Source organism: Sarcophilus harrisii, chromosome 2 (genome assembly GCF_902635505.1).
Source record: "Sarcophilus harrisii chromosome 2, mSarHar1.11, whole genome shotgun sequence".
In the NCBI taxonomy this organism is placed as follows: domain Eukaryota; kingdom Metazoa; phylum Chordata; class Mammalia; order Dasyuromorphia; family Dasyuridae; genus Sarcophilus; species Sarcophilus harrisii.
The window spans coordinates 262,370,778-262,387,477 of record NC_045427.1 but is presented as its reverse complement, the minus strand read 5'-3'; the positions used below and the strand labels follow the sequence as shown (position 1 = coordinate 262,387,477).

The 16,700-nt window shown below is 34.3% G+C and overlaps 1 protein-coding gene across 3 annotated transcripts in view; it reads right to left on the bottom strand.

Moving 5' to 3' along the window:
* CHP1 (calcineurin like EF-hand protein 1) overlaps positions 1-16,700 on the bottom strand; it is a 45,889-nt gene that overhangs the window by 25,106 nt on the left and 4,083 nt on the right. The window contains exons 2-3 of one of the 3 annotated variants that reach the window (XM_031952115.1): positions 11,470-11,542; positions 117-216 (exon numbers count right to left, since the gene is read on the bottom strand). In XM_031952115.1, the coding sequence (XP_031807975.1) occupies positions 117-216; positions 11,470-11,482 (113 nt within the window). In that variant the 5' untranslated portion in view covers positions 11,483-11,542. Of the gene's footprint in view, positions 1-116; positions 217-8,090; positions 8,128-11,469; positions 11,543-16,700 lie in introns of those variants that run through there. The other 2 variants (XM_031952114.1, XM_003755995.4) reach the window with 2 other exon arrangements.

The following is a 16,700-nucleotide window of genomic DNA, read 5'->3' as shown; positions in this document are numbered from 1 at the left end:
AGCACTTGGTTTATATACCTAAGCAAAGCACTTATCTTGTTCTGTTTTATATTATAGTTGAGTTTGTGTTGCATCCTCCCATCTAAATTATCAACTCCAAGAGGGCAGGTAGGTACCTTAATCTGTGTAGCTCCTCCAGAGCCTTGAGTAATGCCATGTCCTGACCATAATAGGCATTTAATACATATTGGTTAAATGTAAGCAAACTGTTGAGACCTGAGGGTAAGGTCAAAAGAAAATTATATATACTTTCCATTCAATGTCATATTTTGAAATTATAAAGTCATTTTTATGTGTAAATTAAGAATATAAGAAAAGATGTCAGGTGAGTCAAACAATTCATACCAAGTGAAAAAATGAAATAAGAACGTTTTTCCTAAAAAAATAATTCTGTCCTTCTGGATCTCCATGCTTTTGTCTGCAAAACCAGGCAACTTTCTAAGGGATGCTCTGAGGACAAAATATATCAAAGAATTTTGAGGTCTTTACAAGATAAAAATTACTTAAATACAAAATAATCAATTCAAAGACCTACTGCTGCTTCTCAATTGGAAATGCTTTTATTTCACACAAAAGTGAATTTTAACCAATTTCTTTTGAAGCTTAAATTTTAGTTAATGATCGACTAAACCAAACTATTCTCCACAGCATTGTGTGGCAGACATGGAGAACCATAGAACCTCAAAATTAGAAAGATAAAGATGATAAATACTAACATTTATATAGTCATCTAGTCCAACACCCGTGTCGACAAGAATTACCTCTGCATCATGAAGACTTCTGGTGCTGGGGAGCTTACTCCCTATCTTTGGCAGTAGCCTGTTCTATTTTTGGACAATACTAGCTATAAGAAAATTTTTTTATTTGTTTGAATGGGAGTCTTTGCAAATTTCAATCACAGTTCCTAGTTTTGGAAATAAGCAAAATAAATATAACCTCTTTTTCTATGAGGAGACCAGACCATTTGGTAGGGCTATCATGGAACCTCTACTAAGATAGTAACAGTAGTAACAGAGAGAAGAGACATAAAAAATATTACTCAATAAATCTTAAAGGATTTGAAAATTGATGTTAAGAATAAAAAATAATATTATAAAAATTGAATTATGGGTGAATAAATGTGTAATGCCATTGATGGAAATAGTATAAGGATGAGTAGGTGGGGGAGAGGAAAGGCAACTAAAAAAGTTTAATTTGAGGCACGTACTGACTTCTCATTACCTTTCGTGACCCCACTACTTGTATAACTTTAGGCAAATGCCTTTATTTTTCTGGGTCACAATTACTTTTCTGTGATTTTTTTTGGGGGGGTAATTAATAAAGTTTAAAAAAGAGAGAGAAAACTCCTGATGCCATTAATGTAACAAAAGTTACTAGAAACCTTGCATACAATTTAAAAATCTCTAATATAGAAGCCACACTATCTTCAAAATGTAGCTATTGGTTGTCTGACAAACAGGAAGCTTAGGAAAAAGATAGGCATTGATTCTTGGAGGTAAATTAAGACTAATTTGAATTGCAAGAGTCATAAACTTCAGTTTAATATCTAACCAGTCTTAAGTAATTTCAACAGAAAAAAATTGCACAGTTTAAATAACAAGTCTAGGATTAAGTGGTTGGTGAGCAATTTCCTTTAAACTCAGTCTGAAAAAGGGCCCCAGCTTTGGATTTTCATTTTAGCTCACCCTAAGTTCAAATAGTCAATACTGAAAGAGTCATTAGACTGAGGAGCATAAACATGGTATATTACTTGGCTTAATGATTCCTGTACCTCAGCACAAGGTTAGTTTCCTTAACGGAATCTGATAGCTCTGTAGGCCCATTAGTTTTATTTTTCTCCTGGATTTATATGAAAGTCACAAATCATCATGACTTAAGATGACAAGTTAAGATTTAACCAGTATTCTATTTGGCAAAGAAATCCTCTGTGTGAGGGTAGAAAATCATGCATGCAGCTACTATGGATGTGGACTCTATAAGTTATCTCTACATTGAGAATTCTTTTTCTTGCTCTGGAATTTCATTTTAAAAAGTGTAAATTGGTAAGACAAGATAATCTTCCCCATAAAATCCAGTCTTATTCCTTTAGTACAAATTCCTTCCCCAACATTTTCAAAACTCGATCATCCATATCGATGGAAATTTCACCACCTCTCCAGGAAACTTGCTCCCTTTTTGGAGAGCTTTTTAATTTCATTCCACTTATATCTATCTTATGTCAACCTACTTCAATGACCACAGGAACTTTTTCAAACCTTTTCATCCCCGTTGGTTGACTTTCTTTTCATACCTTCTCAAACTTCCCAAAGCTTTCCCATTCTCTCAGCTGAAAATCTTGCCACAACTTTCACTAAAAGAACGCAAGTCACTTGAAGCTCCCCAATTCTCTGATCCTCAGTTCAAATTTACTAGATGCCCTCTGCTACTATGTCTACCTTTATTGTCTCAGATTAGGAGGTGACTATTTTCCTTGTTAAGGCAAACCTCTCTACATGTACAAGTGATCCCATTCTATCCCATCTTCTCCAGAAGACAGTTCCCTCTACCCTCCTCTTCATTCTGTGTCTACTGGCTGCTTCCTTACTGCTTACAACCATGCTTGTATTTTTTCTGTGCTCCAAAACCCCTCACTTGATCTATCTCACACCTGCTGACTCTAGTTCCATACTGCTCCCTCAGTTTTTTGTAGCTAAATTCCTTGAGAAGGCTATCTATAATAAATGCTTCTTTTCTTTCTTCCTAACTCTATACAACCTGGTTTTCAACTTCATCATTTCACTAAAACTGCTCTCTCCAAAGTTATTAATGAGCTCTTAACTGCTAAATAGTTTTGGTTTTTTTTAATCAGTCTGCATTCTCAACAGCTTCTGATGATGCCAAAGGTTCTTTTTCCTTATATTCTTTTCTTTCTAAGTTTTCATAACTTCACTCTCCTGATTCTTTTTCTACCTGAGGATTCCTTTGCTGGATCTTCATCCAGGACAAGTCTGCTAACTCCACATGTGGGTACCTCACAGGGATCTGTCCTAGGCTCTTTTTCCCTAACATTACTCACTTGATGATTTCCCATGGATTCAATTATCATCCCCCATGCTGATAATTTTCAAAAGTACTTCTCCAGGACACTGAGCTCTTTTTACTGTTTCTCAAACAAGACACACTCCATTTCCTAATTGTACATGTTCACTGGTACTTCCTTTGCCTGCTCCTTCTCATCTCATCTCTCAGGCTTTTCTGGCTCTCTTCAAGTGCTAAAATTCCATCTTTTATAGAAAGTATTTTCCATACCCCTTTTAATTCCTTCCTCTAGTGACAAGTTCCAATTTATCCTGTCAGTATCTTTTTTTGTACATAGTTGTTTGCATATAACCTCTTCTGTTAATTTATAAGCTCCTTAAGAGGAATTTTATCTTTCTTTGTATTCTGACACAATGTAGACTTAATATTAACTGACCATCTTTAATTAATAAAAGTTTTTCCTTAACTATAGCCAAAAATGTGTCTTGTTTAGGACCAAAGAGAATAACCTAATCATACTCACACAAGATAACCTTTAAAGCATTTGAAAACTATGATAATGCAAAAGTGGTAGCATAGGGAAGGGTTAAGGGAAGTCAAGAAAAACAATTTTCTGCTAGTAAAGCTACAAAATGGTTCAACCACTTTAGGAAACAATTTTAAATTATGAAAGAAAAGTTGCTAAATTGTTCCCGCTCCTGACCCAGAGATTTCACCACTGAAAAGGTCACTGACATCAACAAAAGACCTCTATGTACCAAAAAATATTGAGTGGAACTATTTATGGCGACAAAAATCTAGGAACAAAATGTACTCAGCAACATGGTAAGGTCAAGAATGCCGAGTTTGGAGTTAGAAGACTTGGGCTTACATATCTAATTTCTGCTACTTACAACCCAAATGAGAAAATACTTTTGGGAGTCATGTTTCTTCAACTGTTTAAAAAAAGGGGGGTGGGGGTGGGGAATGAGGAAGGGAGTGTAGTAGGTATCCTTTAAGATCTCTTTAAAAGGAACCTTAGAGGTCATCTAGTTTAACTATAATCTATTAATGTAATGGAAAGTCAACATGAAGAAGCAACAAAACTCCAGTGAAATACAAATCAATGTTAATATCAAAAAGCCAAAGATAAAAGAGACTAATGAATTGGTAACATAATTATTTAAGAGGCTGAATATATTTTGCAGAGGGATTTTGTTGAGAAATATTTAAGGTGTCAAAACAGGAAAAGCAGCATTCCATGGTGGATAATGCTGGCCTGGCACCAGGAAATCTTAAATCTGAGTTCTGCTTTTGGCATTTCTCACTTTGTGACATCAGGAAAACCACAAAAGCCCCTTTGAGCTACCTACCTCAAAGTCACTGTGAAACTCAAATGAGATGATGTAAGCATAGTGCTTTGTAACCTTAAAGACTTAGATAAATGTTAGTTATTTTTTTTTTTTTATAGAAGAAAAAATACTATGGCATTTGGAATTGGACATGATGTGGTCTGATCAGGACCACATCGATGATCATTTCTCTTGTTCTGAGCACTGGATTATTTTGGCTCCCTCTGTCTGCAGCCACACTTACTCCAAGGGGGGAGACCAAGGAAAGGTAGGGAGATGTTTCCAGATTTATTATAAGTAACTCTAAGCTCTAATCAAGCTGGCCTCCTTGCTCCAGTCATCTCTATGGGCAGGAACACACTCCCTGAATCTTAGAATTTTTAGCTTCCTTCATTACTAATTTTACTTCCTTTATAAATCTTTTCCTTCAGCTGCTAGTACTTCCTTCCTAATTATGTAGGATTGTGGACATCTCTCTCTCTACTCAGATATGTATATGTTGCTTTGTTCTATAGAATATAAGCTCCCTGAGGGCACAGTGTTTCCATTTTATATAGGTTCTACTTACACTGACAGCTTCTATACACACTCTTACTATATCTTCATTTTCCATTGGCAGTTTTATGACTTTCTTCCCCATAAGCTCATCAGCATGTTGACTGACCCAGTGTGCATTCTTTGAGCCCTTCATAGTCTCTGCTTGATTTCAATAACATAAAACATTAACATCATGCTTTTGCTCTGGGTATCCTCTGGTATGGCATCCCTTCCCTTTCAACATCTTTTTGTGTGTTCTTTCATGTCTCCCTCCCATTAGTTTACAAGCTTTTTGAGGGCAGGGACTATCTTTCTTTCTTTCTTTTTTTTTTTACATTCTTGTGCCTGACATACAGTAGAAACTTAACAGATATTTATTCACTACTGACTGATTCCATGATGAGTCTCTTGGTTTTACCTTATGAATTTTGGCTTCACCAAATAAACTCATAGTATTTAAAACTTGTTTACTCATTCCAGATAACTTTTTTCTCTTAAAAACAAACAAAAAAGTTCTTTCATTCTGATCTTAGTAACTGCCATGAACCACCAGTGCATGTTAAGTCCCACATGCTACAATGGAGTGGGGATGCAACTGTGGCACCAAATTGGATATTTTTATCGTTCAAAATTCACTAAAACCCTCAAGTTTACTTCATCCAAACCTTTTGTCTTTGTCTTCTTAATCTGGTACTTGCAGAGTTAATTTTTAACCAACATTTAAGGGTTTTATACTTATACCCATTAGATTTTATATTATTAGATGAAAATAGTGGGCCATTTAATAGTGTGCAGGCTTAGGCATCAGTAAGACCTGTGTTCAAGTTCAATTCCATAGTTGTGTAACTCTGGACAAATTTTTTAATCTTTGTCTTTCTTAATTGCCTCATCTGTAAAATGAAGTTAATAATAGCATTTATCTTCCAGGGGTTATTGTGGGGATCAAATGAGATAATATTTGTAAGTCATGTTATAAAACTTAAAAGTGCTATACAAATGCTAGCCATTATTATTACATATTATCTATTGTTCCAACATTCTGAGGTCTGTGCCAGAAACTTGGAGCTAAAAATCCTTTTAATCCAATCCACCTGTTGTTGAGATTTAGGGATGCAAAATAGTGAGTTGGCCAAAGTGCTCACAAGCTGTTCTTTTAACAATCTGCCCCCCAATTTTTCCAGAAACCAGCATCTATTTCATTGGTCTGCAGCTTAATAGATCTATTTTTCCTCCTTTCAGAAAAATGGTGTTATACTTGCCCAACTCTAGTCCCAAGGTACCTCTCTGCTTCTTTGATTCCTCAAAGAACACTGTGTTTTTAGCATTATTAGGAAGTTCTTTCAAAACCTTATAACTTATCAGTATAACAGGTGCTCATATTTCACTTACTTTGGATTCCAATTACTTGTTAACCATGTTCATTCTATCCTTTTCACTGTGAAGCTCATTCTCCTTGGTTGAGAAAGGACAGATATCATTCTATTCCCCTCCCCATTTTTGCCTTGTTCATGCTCCTCCTGCTCTTGATTCCAAAAGAGCTTTTAAAAAGGCACTTTTGGTGCCACAATCTGATCTAGACTCTAGTCTCACTGAAATTTTTTTGAAAAGAAAATGTTACACTTTTTCATTCAACTTCAGTTACCTGGTCCACCTATCTTTTGAGTATCTGCTTTAAAAATAAAGTCCTTTCATAAACAACTTGTATAGCTATACCAGTCTTTTCAAAGTCTTTTCTTTCTGCAACGTATGGCTGGAAGGCCATAATAATATAATTCGTATTTTAAAATATTAAAAGCATTCTTAGTCCACTGGCTGTACAAAAAAAGGTGGCAGGCAAGCTGTAGTTTGCTTTAAATCTGGGTTCAAGTTTGGCTTCTGATATATATCTTGAACTAGTCAAAAGCTTGTAGCACTAGAGGCAACCAAGACGCATTAGTAGATTGTTTGCTAAACCAGTAGTATCACTGGGCCATCCATACCATATCTGTATCCTCCCTTCCCCCCTTTCCATTCAAGGGACTTGTGTACATTCTCTCCCCTCCCCACCCCCGAATCCCTAGTAAGCAAACTTCTTTGTTATCATCTCATATTAAATTTATTTTTCTCTGTATTCCTCAAAATCTATTCTCCTAAAGTCTAATGGATAACATAAACTATGTTGGGCAATCTACTTATCTATTACAAACTCATACATCATGCTAAGTCCTATAATTTTTATTTCTTCTATTAGTTCTTCCTTATTGAACAAAATTAGATCTATAATACCAATTCTTATTGCTCTTACCTTCTGAAAGATAAAATAATTGGTAATCAAATCAAGAATGTATTAGCTATTTTGCTTTTGTCATATAAATACTTGTGATACCAAGAAGATTGGCTTTGTCAGCCTTGTGATATGTATGAGGAATTCAGAGTCCATTTTTGTTTTTAGGCAGGTCCCTATAATTGATTCTAACTCTGAAGTAATTTTTGACTCTTCTTTCTTTAATTTTCACCTATATACTCTCTACTCTACTTCCTCCCTTAGGTATTTTATTTTTCATAGACAATAAATTTTTTTCTTTCACAATACCACTTTGTTGCCTTTTGCTGCATACTTTTCTTTTGCTCATAGCCAGTTATAAATTGTGGATCTCAATTGTGGATCTTAGTAATGTCTATGAAGTTATATTTTTGTCTTTACTTTAAGAAATGTCTATATCGACATATTACCCCATGATTTGTATATTAATATGTTGATCTGTGGATATGAAAACAATTTGTTTTTCTTTCCTATTATTTTCTGTAAATTACTCTAACCTTTCATTCCTGGTTTTTCCTCCAACAAGCACATTACTTTTTTGATCTTGATCTAATAGTTGTTTCCCTCACTCTCCCATTTCTGTTTAAGGCTCTTTGGATCAGATAAGCAAATCTCTAAGCAGATTATTTTCTCCCTACTCACCAAATAGCCATAATTTTTATATTTTAAGCTCAAGTCCAAAAAACTATTTTTTTTGGTCAATTATTCACCTGTTTGCCTCTACAGGAAGTTAATGTATTAGATAATTCTATACTCAATGAAAAGATAAAACTCCCTTCCCCCTATTTCTTCTAATAGTCACACTTAGCTAAGAAAACCACACCTCTATATAGTTCATAACAATAACATTTTACATTTGTACAGTATGTCAACAATTCAATAAAAATGTACTAAATACGTACTGTATACAGAACATTTTCTCATCTATTAAATGGCTTTATCATCTCATTTGATCCCCATAACCCTGTCAAAATAAGGAGACCAAATATTATCTTCATTTTACATAGGAAATATCAAAATCACAGAAGGGTATTAAATAATAGCTCAAGATAAAAGACACTTTTAGTAAGAGAATAAAATCCAAGGCTTTCTTAATTAATGCAGTGTTCTCATTTATATTTCATCCTCATGTTTAAATAGATGAGATTTTATTAACCATAATAACTTTTCTTGGAGTTTTCTCCAATATTTATTAGTACTTGAGTATGAATGAATGAAAAAGCACTCAAATAGCTACGATATGGGTAATGAAACACTAGGGATGCAAATATTGAAATGAGACAGTTCTTGTCCTCAAGATCCTGATGGTTTTAACAGAGGAGACAAATCATATAAGGAGGGGGTGTGTGTGTGTGAGAAAACTGAGTTTTCATCAAGGTAGTCACAGGGATGGTGTTTAAGGGGAGCTAGAAGCTTATCATACCCTTTTCAGAAGCAATAGTAGTATTGATCTGATTTCTATTATCAAAGAAAGAGGAGGAAAGTAGTGAGAGGAAAAGGGGAGTTAAAAGTGGGATGGCAAGATGTCCCAAGAGGTTCAGGGTAGATGGACAGGAAGCATTGCTCAGACTTTCAGATAAACATGATTAGATGAGTTTACGCTCACTTGTCAAATAAGCTCAGCCCTAGGGAAGAATTCCAAAGCTGAGTGAATTAACTTATTTATAAATGGAGATTATTATTACCATTTCATCTCTATTTTGGGAATTGTGTAGAACTCAATTTTACCAAAGTCAAAGCTACTGGAGGATTCTGAAATAAGTCTGACACTAGAGTAGAATCAAAAAAGCAGGACTAAAAGGAATTTAAGGAGATTATTCAATCTACCAGGCAAATGTTTATCACATATGGGTCTATTTTCCCAGTACAATTTCCTAACACAGTAACTAGAAATTTTTAAGGATTACTTTTCAAGAGAGATCAGCTGATCAGGAGCAACAATCAATTAAGTTGCATAGTGTTTTAACATTTAGAAGACTTTTTATATAATGAGCAAGCATAAGGAGGAGTTTATCTAGTAAGGACACACATTCTTAATGCTGTTCAGAAACAGGGAGATTTAAACTCAAGATTGTTAAGCTAGTGTGACCTTGGGCAAGTCACTTAACCCCAATTGCCTCAGCAAAAAAGAAAAAAAAAATTGTTAAGCCAGGAAGACATTTTACTAGTACAATTCCCACAATACTTATTTCTAACTCCTTCTCCCAGGTATTCTTGTAAAGTCTCATAATTTGTTTGTCTGCCTAAGATCTCCTCATGCTAATCCATCCTCCATATAATTGCCAAAGAAACTCCTCCATTTGTTCTTTAAAGCCTTTTACAATCTGATTTGAATTTGTATTTCTAGATTATGTGACTCCCATTTACAAAATCTGTGGACCAATCAAACTGGCCTTTCTGCAGTTCCTCATACATGAAATGGCACTGCCCATCTCTGTGTTTCTCCTGGCTGTTTCTATGCTAGGAATGTACTCCTTTCTCACTTCCTTTACTTATTTGCTACCTGCTAAATGAAGCCTTTCCTGATTCCTAATTGCTAATGCTTCCTTCTCAGTTCACTCACACACACACACACACACATATGTATACATGTGTGTCTATATATTATAGTTGGGTATATATTTTTGCATTGTTAAATGCACTTGTTATTTTGCCCAATCAAATATAAGTTTTCTTAAGGGTAGGGACTCCCACTTTGGTATTTCTATCCCAAACACCTAGTAGTACTTGGCATATAGTATGCACTTATCAAAAGTTTTTTCATTTTTCTCTTTCATAGCCAAAGTCTGAGAAACAGCCATTTATACTCACTGTTTCTATTTCTTTATCTCTCATTTATTTCTTACTGCCTTGCAATCTATTTTTTGACCACACTACTAAAATCAACTTGGTCTTTCCAAATTGTTCAAGGAACCCTTAATTGAGGAATCTAATGTGTGCTTTATTTCCCCTCCAGTGCTCATTGAGTGATTTCTCTGTAGCTGGGGCCATAGTGCTTACCATATCCTCCTTGATTCTCTGGCCTTGGTTTCCATGACATTGCTCTCTTCTGGTTTTCTTCCAACTTCCCCAATTTTGCTTCTTGGATCATTCCCCATTTCCCATTCCTTCCTTCTGGTGCTTCACAAAGTTCTAAGATTTTTTTCCCCCTTTCCTTTTGAATTTATCTATCACTTTGCATTGAAGATTCCCAAATCTATACAGGATGTTCCAAAAGTCTTAGCACAATTTTCCCTTCAAATAACCAGACCCTGGGGCAACTGGGTGGTGCAGTACATAGAGCACCACCAGCCCTGAAGTCAGGAGTTCAAATCAGATCGCAGACACTTAACACTTCCTAGGTGTGTGACCCTGGGCAGTCACTTAACTCCAATTGCCTCAGCAAAACAAAACAAAACAAAAGGCAAAAAAAAAAAATTGTCTCTTACAAAGAAAAAAGGAATGCACTAATTTGAAACTGACTTGAAGCAGGCTAGTTCTTTTTTAAAGTGGTTTACATTTCAAATGAAGATTGCTATCAAATTTCTATATTTAAATAGGTTACTAAATTGTGTTTGGAGATGATCAGGCCAAGATTTCTAGCCTGATTCACATGCAAATGAATATTAAGTTTTGAAATTTAATTTTAATGAACTTATAGCTTTCTCTGCAAGGAAATTCCTCCAAGTAGTCTTATGGTTCAAGCTGTTCCTTTCTACAATTTATTTCCAGAATCTACAATGTTAAAAATTCTTTCTATACATTCAATCCTCTATTATTTTCCATTGATTGTGCTAGAAACTTGGTACATAGAAATCCTGACCTTCTTTGGACCAGCCTCTAAAAAAGACCAGTTTCATTGTGTGTTATCTACTTAATTTGAGAACACGATGTACGGCTACTAGAGGAAATGCTCATTTGAGTTCAGTAAGAAATAATTTATAATAACATTACATTACCATAAGAAAACAAGCTCAACTCTGGAAGACTGAAAGCCTACAGTGGGGAAGTTTAACAATCAGACTTATCTGATACTTAAATATGCAACACGTCATTATTTTTTACCCTGATGTTGATTTAAAAACAGCCAAATAACTATCTGAAGGAAAAGTATAAAGACAATAAATATAAAATATATGATTGTTACTAGTGAATCTCACTAGTCAAGCATCCTAGGAAATCACTGTGGGAGAGATGCAATGAACCAAATGCACTGAAATTGTTCAAGGAGTGGTAACTTGGTCTAAAAAAATGATTGTCTAGTCTGCCCTAGTCCAGCGAATGAAGAAAGGCAATGCTTACCTGAGAGTACCATTCTCTCCTTTGTCCAGGCTGGTAAACCGGCTGTAGAGACGGGTGATTTGACTGTGGGAGACTAAGGAATACAAAAGTAGATCTAGATTAATATGGCAAGGGTCTTCCCCTCCATAAAGTCAAACACAAAATTAAAATACTATACTGTATGAATGTATTTTAGGACCAAGTTTACTTGTTCTTCCCGACTCTACCATTTTATAATTACAAACCATGTGCCTCGTTTTTCCTTTACAAAGCCTCACATCTAATTTGTCACATGGCTAAATAAGTTAATAACTAAGTTTTAAGTGTGTAAAGATACTTAAATAAAAGGAATTAGGAAATGCAAGATAAATCAAATGCAAACAAATATGGCCATGAATAAAGAAAGGTCTGGGCTGAATTAAAACTTCATTTGGCTAAGTCCTTAGCTCAACTTATAAATAGATTAACTCAAGAGTTTGTGTTCTAAGCCTATAGGTTTGAATTTTTGGGATTAAAAATCTACTTGTCATAAAGCAATATACTTTATTGCTTTATATAATATAAATTCTTAGCCAAGGGGATCCAAATGTTTCTTTAAAAAAAAAAAGAAATAAAAAAAAATTCAAGTCTCTTATGTTCTTACTGGTTTTTTTTTATAATATATCTATTAATGACACCCACAAACCCATTCATCAGTTTGATGTTTCAGTATGGCACTATCCTAAGTGAATGACTTAAGTGATGAAGTATTAAAGATTAAGGAATGATAAGTAGATTCTTTATGTCTTACGAAGGGATTTATTCCTTTTTATCAACCATTTGAGACTTAAAATTCCTCTTGGGAAAGGTAAAGAGTAGTCATAGCCTTAAAACCAATCTAAGATAAGTTTCCTTTTTCTTATGAGCACTATATAGTTCCTAATATGTTAGGGAGTAAGGGAACTATGGAACTGGGTTATGCCAACGCATTCAGCATTCACGCAATAAGCATTTATTAAGAACCTACGCACTATGCACTGAGGATAAAAAAAAAAAAAAAAATTAACAATGAAACAGTTTCTACTCCTGGAGAGTTTAAAACTATTGGGGAAGGCACAGACATACACAGAAAAAGAAATCCAGAATAGCAAGTTTATATCACTATCAAATGACAAAAGTACAAAGAACTTTACAAAATGAATCCCTAAAAATGGCTTTTTGAGTCACTTATTTTGTGCAGAAGGAATAAGGGAGGAGAAATAACAAAGGAGAAAAAGAGGGTGTGACCAGCTTGGACTTTGTTACAGCCTAGTCCCCAGGAAAGCTGAATGTTGCCAGAGATGTGGCTGCACTGGGGAGGAGTAGATAAGCACCTAGGCACAACTAGTTCTCTAAAGCACCTCAGTCTTGCCCCAGAGGAAAAACAAAACAAAAACTCGCCCAAAAGTGACGATGAGAAATAAGGGAAAGTGGGAAAAGGGAGCAGGACAAAATTTGGCAGAAGATCACAAAATAGCTATTACTATCAGGATACCAACAGTCTCCTTAGGATTTATTCTTATGGACTAGTTTTTGTGTAAAGCAATTTGAAGAGATCAGGAGATAGACCAGAAAACAATACCCTTCGTACCCAAATCTGAACGTATCCAGAGGCTTCCTCTAGCAAATCCAGAAGAGTCTACAGTATTTGAACTGAAACTTACAACAGTTTTTCGAGGTAGATTTCAATCATCAGATGTTACCCCATTTTAGAAATGAGGGGGAAAAAAACAGAAAGGCTCATCTACCACTGTCCTAGAATTTCGCTACCAGGATTCAGTCTAACATTAACATCCTTTTTTAAAGTAAGTTGAACAAAAAGATATTCTTTGGTGTAAACCTCTCATAGTCAAAACAATTCTCTCTATGATGCTTTTAAGATTGCCTTCTCCATCTCCCAATAAGGCAGTTTGTAGGGATATACATTATACACTATAACCTGTAAAATGGGTCAGTCTTTACTAGTGAACATTTTATAAATTTTTTTAAAGATTTTGTTTTTTATTTTAAACATACCAATGGAACTACTGGGGAAATACACAATCAAATGTCAATATTTAACATTCTCCAATGAAGTGTCATCCAAGACCTATTTCCTGGATTCCAAAGGCATTTCTGTATTGAAACTATTACAAAGGGCTTTGGGGATTTAAATGGTAATACTACCCTTTGAGCTGGTGCCAAGTCTATACTAACAGTGAACACAAAGAACACCCTGAGAGGGTAAAAAAAGGGGGTGGAGTGGATTTGGGCAAAATTCCAAACTATCCTTAAAAGGAGCTGAAGTTCAGGAAGTTATTGGCATCAACTCAATCCCTACTGTGTTTCCTGTTAACTCTTTTCTCTTAGAAGGCATTAGCTAAGGACAACTGCCAGATAGCTACACCATTCTTGGTGACCAAAGGAAGACCCTTAGTAGTTTAAAATTGCTTCCTTGTGGAGCATTTTAATATATAAAATATAAATGAGAATTTCATGATCACTGAAAGAAAGATAGCTTCTCTAATAAAACATTATTTCATACTATAATAGTTCACATTTCTATAACATTTTAAAGTTTATATGTAATATTAGGAAGTGGGAAGGACAAATATTCTAAGTCCCATATTACAAATGAGGAAACTCGGCTCAGAGTCTTGGACATGATTATATAGCTAAAAGTGACTAAGCTAGGACTCAAACACTGACCCTTTGATTTCAGATCTTGTGCTCTTTCCAAGAAGGAAATTGGATCCTGAAAACCTTCCTGATTTAACACGTCTAACATAGACTGTTTTTTAAAGAAATAAACTCTTATTATCTTGTTTTTATATCATATACATTTCCCACTGTTATCTTCTCTCAACACGTCAGAGAATCATCACTTACAATAAAGAAAAAATTCAGCAAAATTAAACAACATGCCATAAAACTCACATCATATACACAATAAATAAACCTTAAAGTTTTTTATTGATTTCTCATTATATTCAATATCTTATAATAAAGTTTGAAGGAAGAAAAAAAATTCTACAAAATTGATGTATTTTTAAAATCTGCTATTATTTATGGCATCTCACTCCCATAGTACCCTATTTTTGGCAAAGGCACAGGAGAAGCTATTCATCACTTTTTTGGGACTAATCTCATTTTCATTTCCTTCAAATTTTGTTTTTCTTTCCATTCATAGTGTTGGAATAATTGTATATATTGTTCTTCTGGTTCTGCTTCCTTAATTCTGCATCAGTTCATGAATGCCTTTCTATGCGTCTCTATAGTAATCACATTCTTATAGATTATTTTTCATTGTATATACTTGTCTAATGTCTAAAGAGTGAGCATCTACTTTATTTCCAATTCTTTGGTAGCACAAAAACCATTGCTACATAAATATTTTGTGAAATGTATATATAGCTTTTCTTTTTGTCATTAATGTCTTTGAAATACATGTTCACCAGTAGAATCCCTGGGTCAAAGGGTTTAAGGCTTTTCAGAATTAATTTTTTTTATTTTTTTTATTTTTTGGTTTGTTTTTGCTGAGGCAATTGGGATTGACTTGCCCAGGGTCACACAGCTAGAAAGTGTTAAGTGTCTGAGATCACTTTTGAACTCAGGTTCTCCTGACTTCAGGGCTGGTGCTCTATCCACTGCGCCACCTAGCTGCCCCCAGGGGATGAATTCTTTAACCAACAGATACAGGCAATTATAAAAGACAAAATAGGTCATATTGATTACATGAAATTGAAAAGCTTTTGCACAAATAAAATGAACATATTTAGGATAAGAAAGGAAACAGCCTGCAGGAAAAATCTTTGAATCAAATCTCTGACAAGGACTTGGTGTCCACCACAGATAGAAAACTCACAGAAATATATAAGTACAAAAGCCAATACAAAAGTAGACAATGGAATAGTTCTCAAAAGAACTGCAAACTGTTAACAACTATTAACATTTATTTTTGAAAGACTATTTGAAATTATTAATAAGTGAAAATAAAACAAAAAACTCTTCTGATACCCTTAATACAAGAAAAGATGACAAACAGTGGCATAGTCATTATTGGGGTTCCAACCATTCCAGAAAGCAATTTGGAATGAGCAAACACACAGACCCACAGATCCCATTGCTAAGCACATATGCAAGAGTCGACAAAAAAGAAAGGTTCCCTACACACGAATATATTTATAGCCATCCTTTTAGTGGTAATCAAGGAGTAGTACCTAAATGAATTTACACAAATGCAATGGAACATTATTATGCTGTTAAGGAACAATAAACATGATGACTTATATGAACAGATGGCAATAAGTAGAACTACTCAAAAAAAAAAAATACACCCAGTGATTGTAGTGATAGATGATATACACACACACACATATACAAATAAATATATAAAATGATAAATGAGACTGCCAAAGTACAAAGATTAAGCTACACCCTCAAAGAAAAGGTATCTTCTTTTCAATTTTAAAAGAATTGCCTAAACTAGCACTAAGGAATTAAATGATTTGCCCATGGTCACATAGCCAGTGTATGTCAGACAGAATTTAAATGTTTTGTACTTTATCCATTATGCAACACTGCCTTGGCTCTAGACAATAATTTATATTAGTGTTGATACAGTGTAAGTAAAATGGTCTATAGTTCGATTAAAATGGATAATATTGAACTAATCCTAAAATTATTTTACCTAATGCCAATAGCTCAAATTGTGAGAAATAGCTAAAGTAACCATCTGAATTTCAAGCAAGTTGGAACTATGAAAAGGTAATCTTAGAATATGATTTCAAATTCCAGTATAAAGCTTTCACAGAGACCACCTCAAATCCATGCTCTCCAACTTAAAACATATGATAGATAAGGGGAATTTCAAAGATGTAAAATTATTCTTGACTTGAACAGAACTGATAAAAAGACATCATAATCATGTATTACTAGAAAAGGAAATGGGCCAATAAGGTAATGAGAGTAAAGATGAGATAACTTATGTACCACACTAGTGACTCTTTCTTATCAAAATAAATAAATAAAAAAAGAATAAAAATAAACAAAGCAAAAATCATACATAAGCAGATAATTTCCCATTACACCAGTGCCATCATTGTGTATGTTATTACCCTGGTTTTCTTTTTCAAAAAAAATTCATGTAAGTCTTCCCAGGCTTTTCTGTAGTCAACAATGCATTTTTTTTTTTTTTTATACAGAATAGTAATATTAATCATTACCCACAGAGTTCTCCTACAAATATTTATATT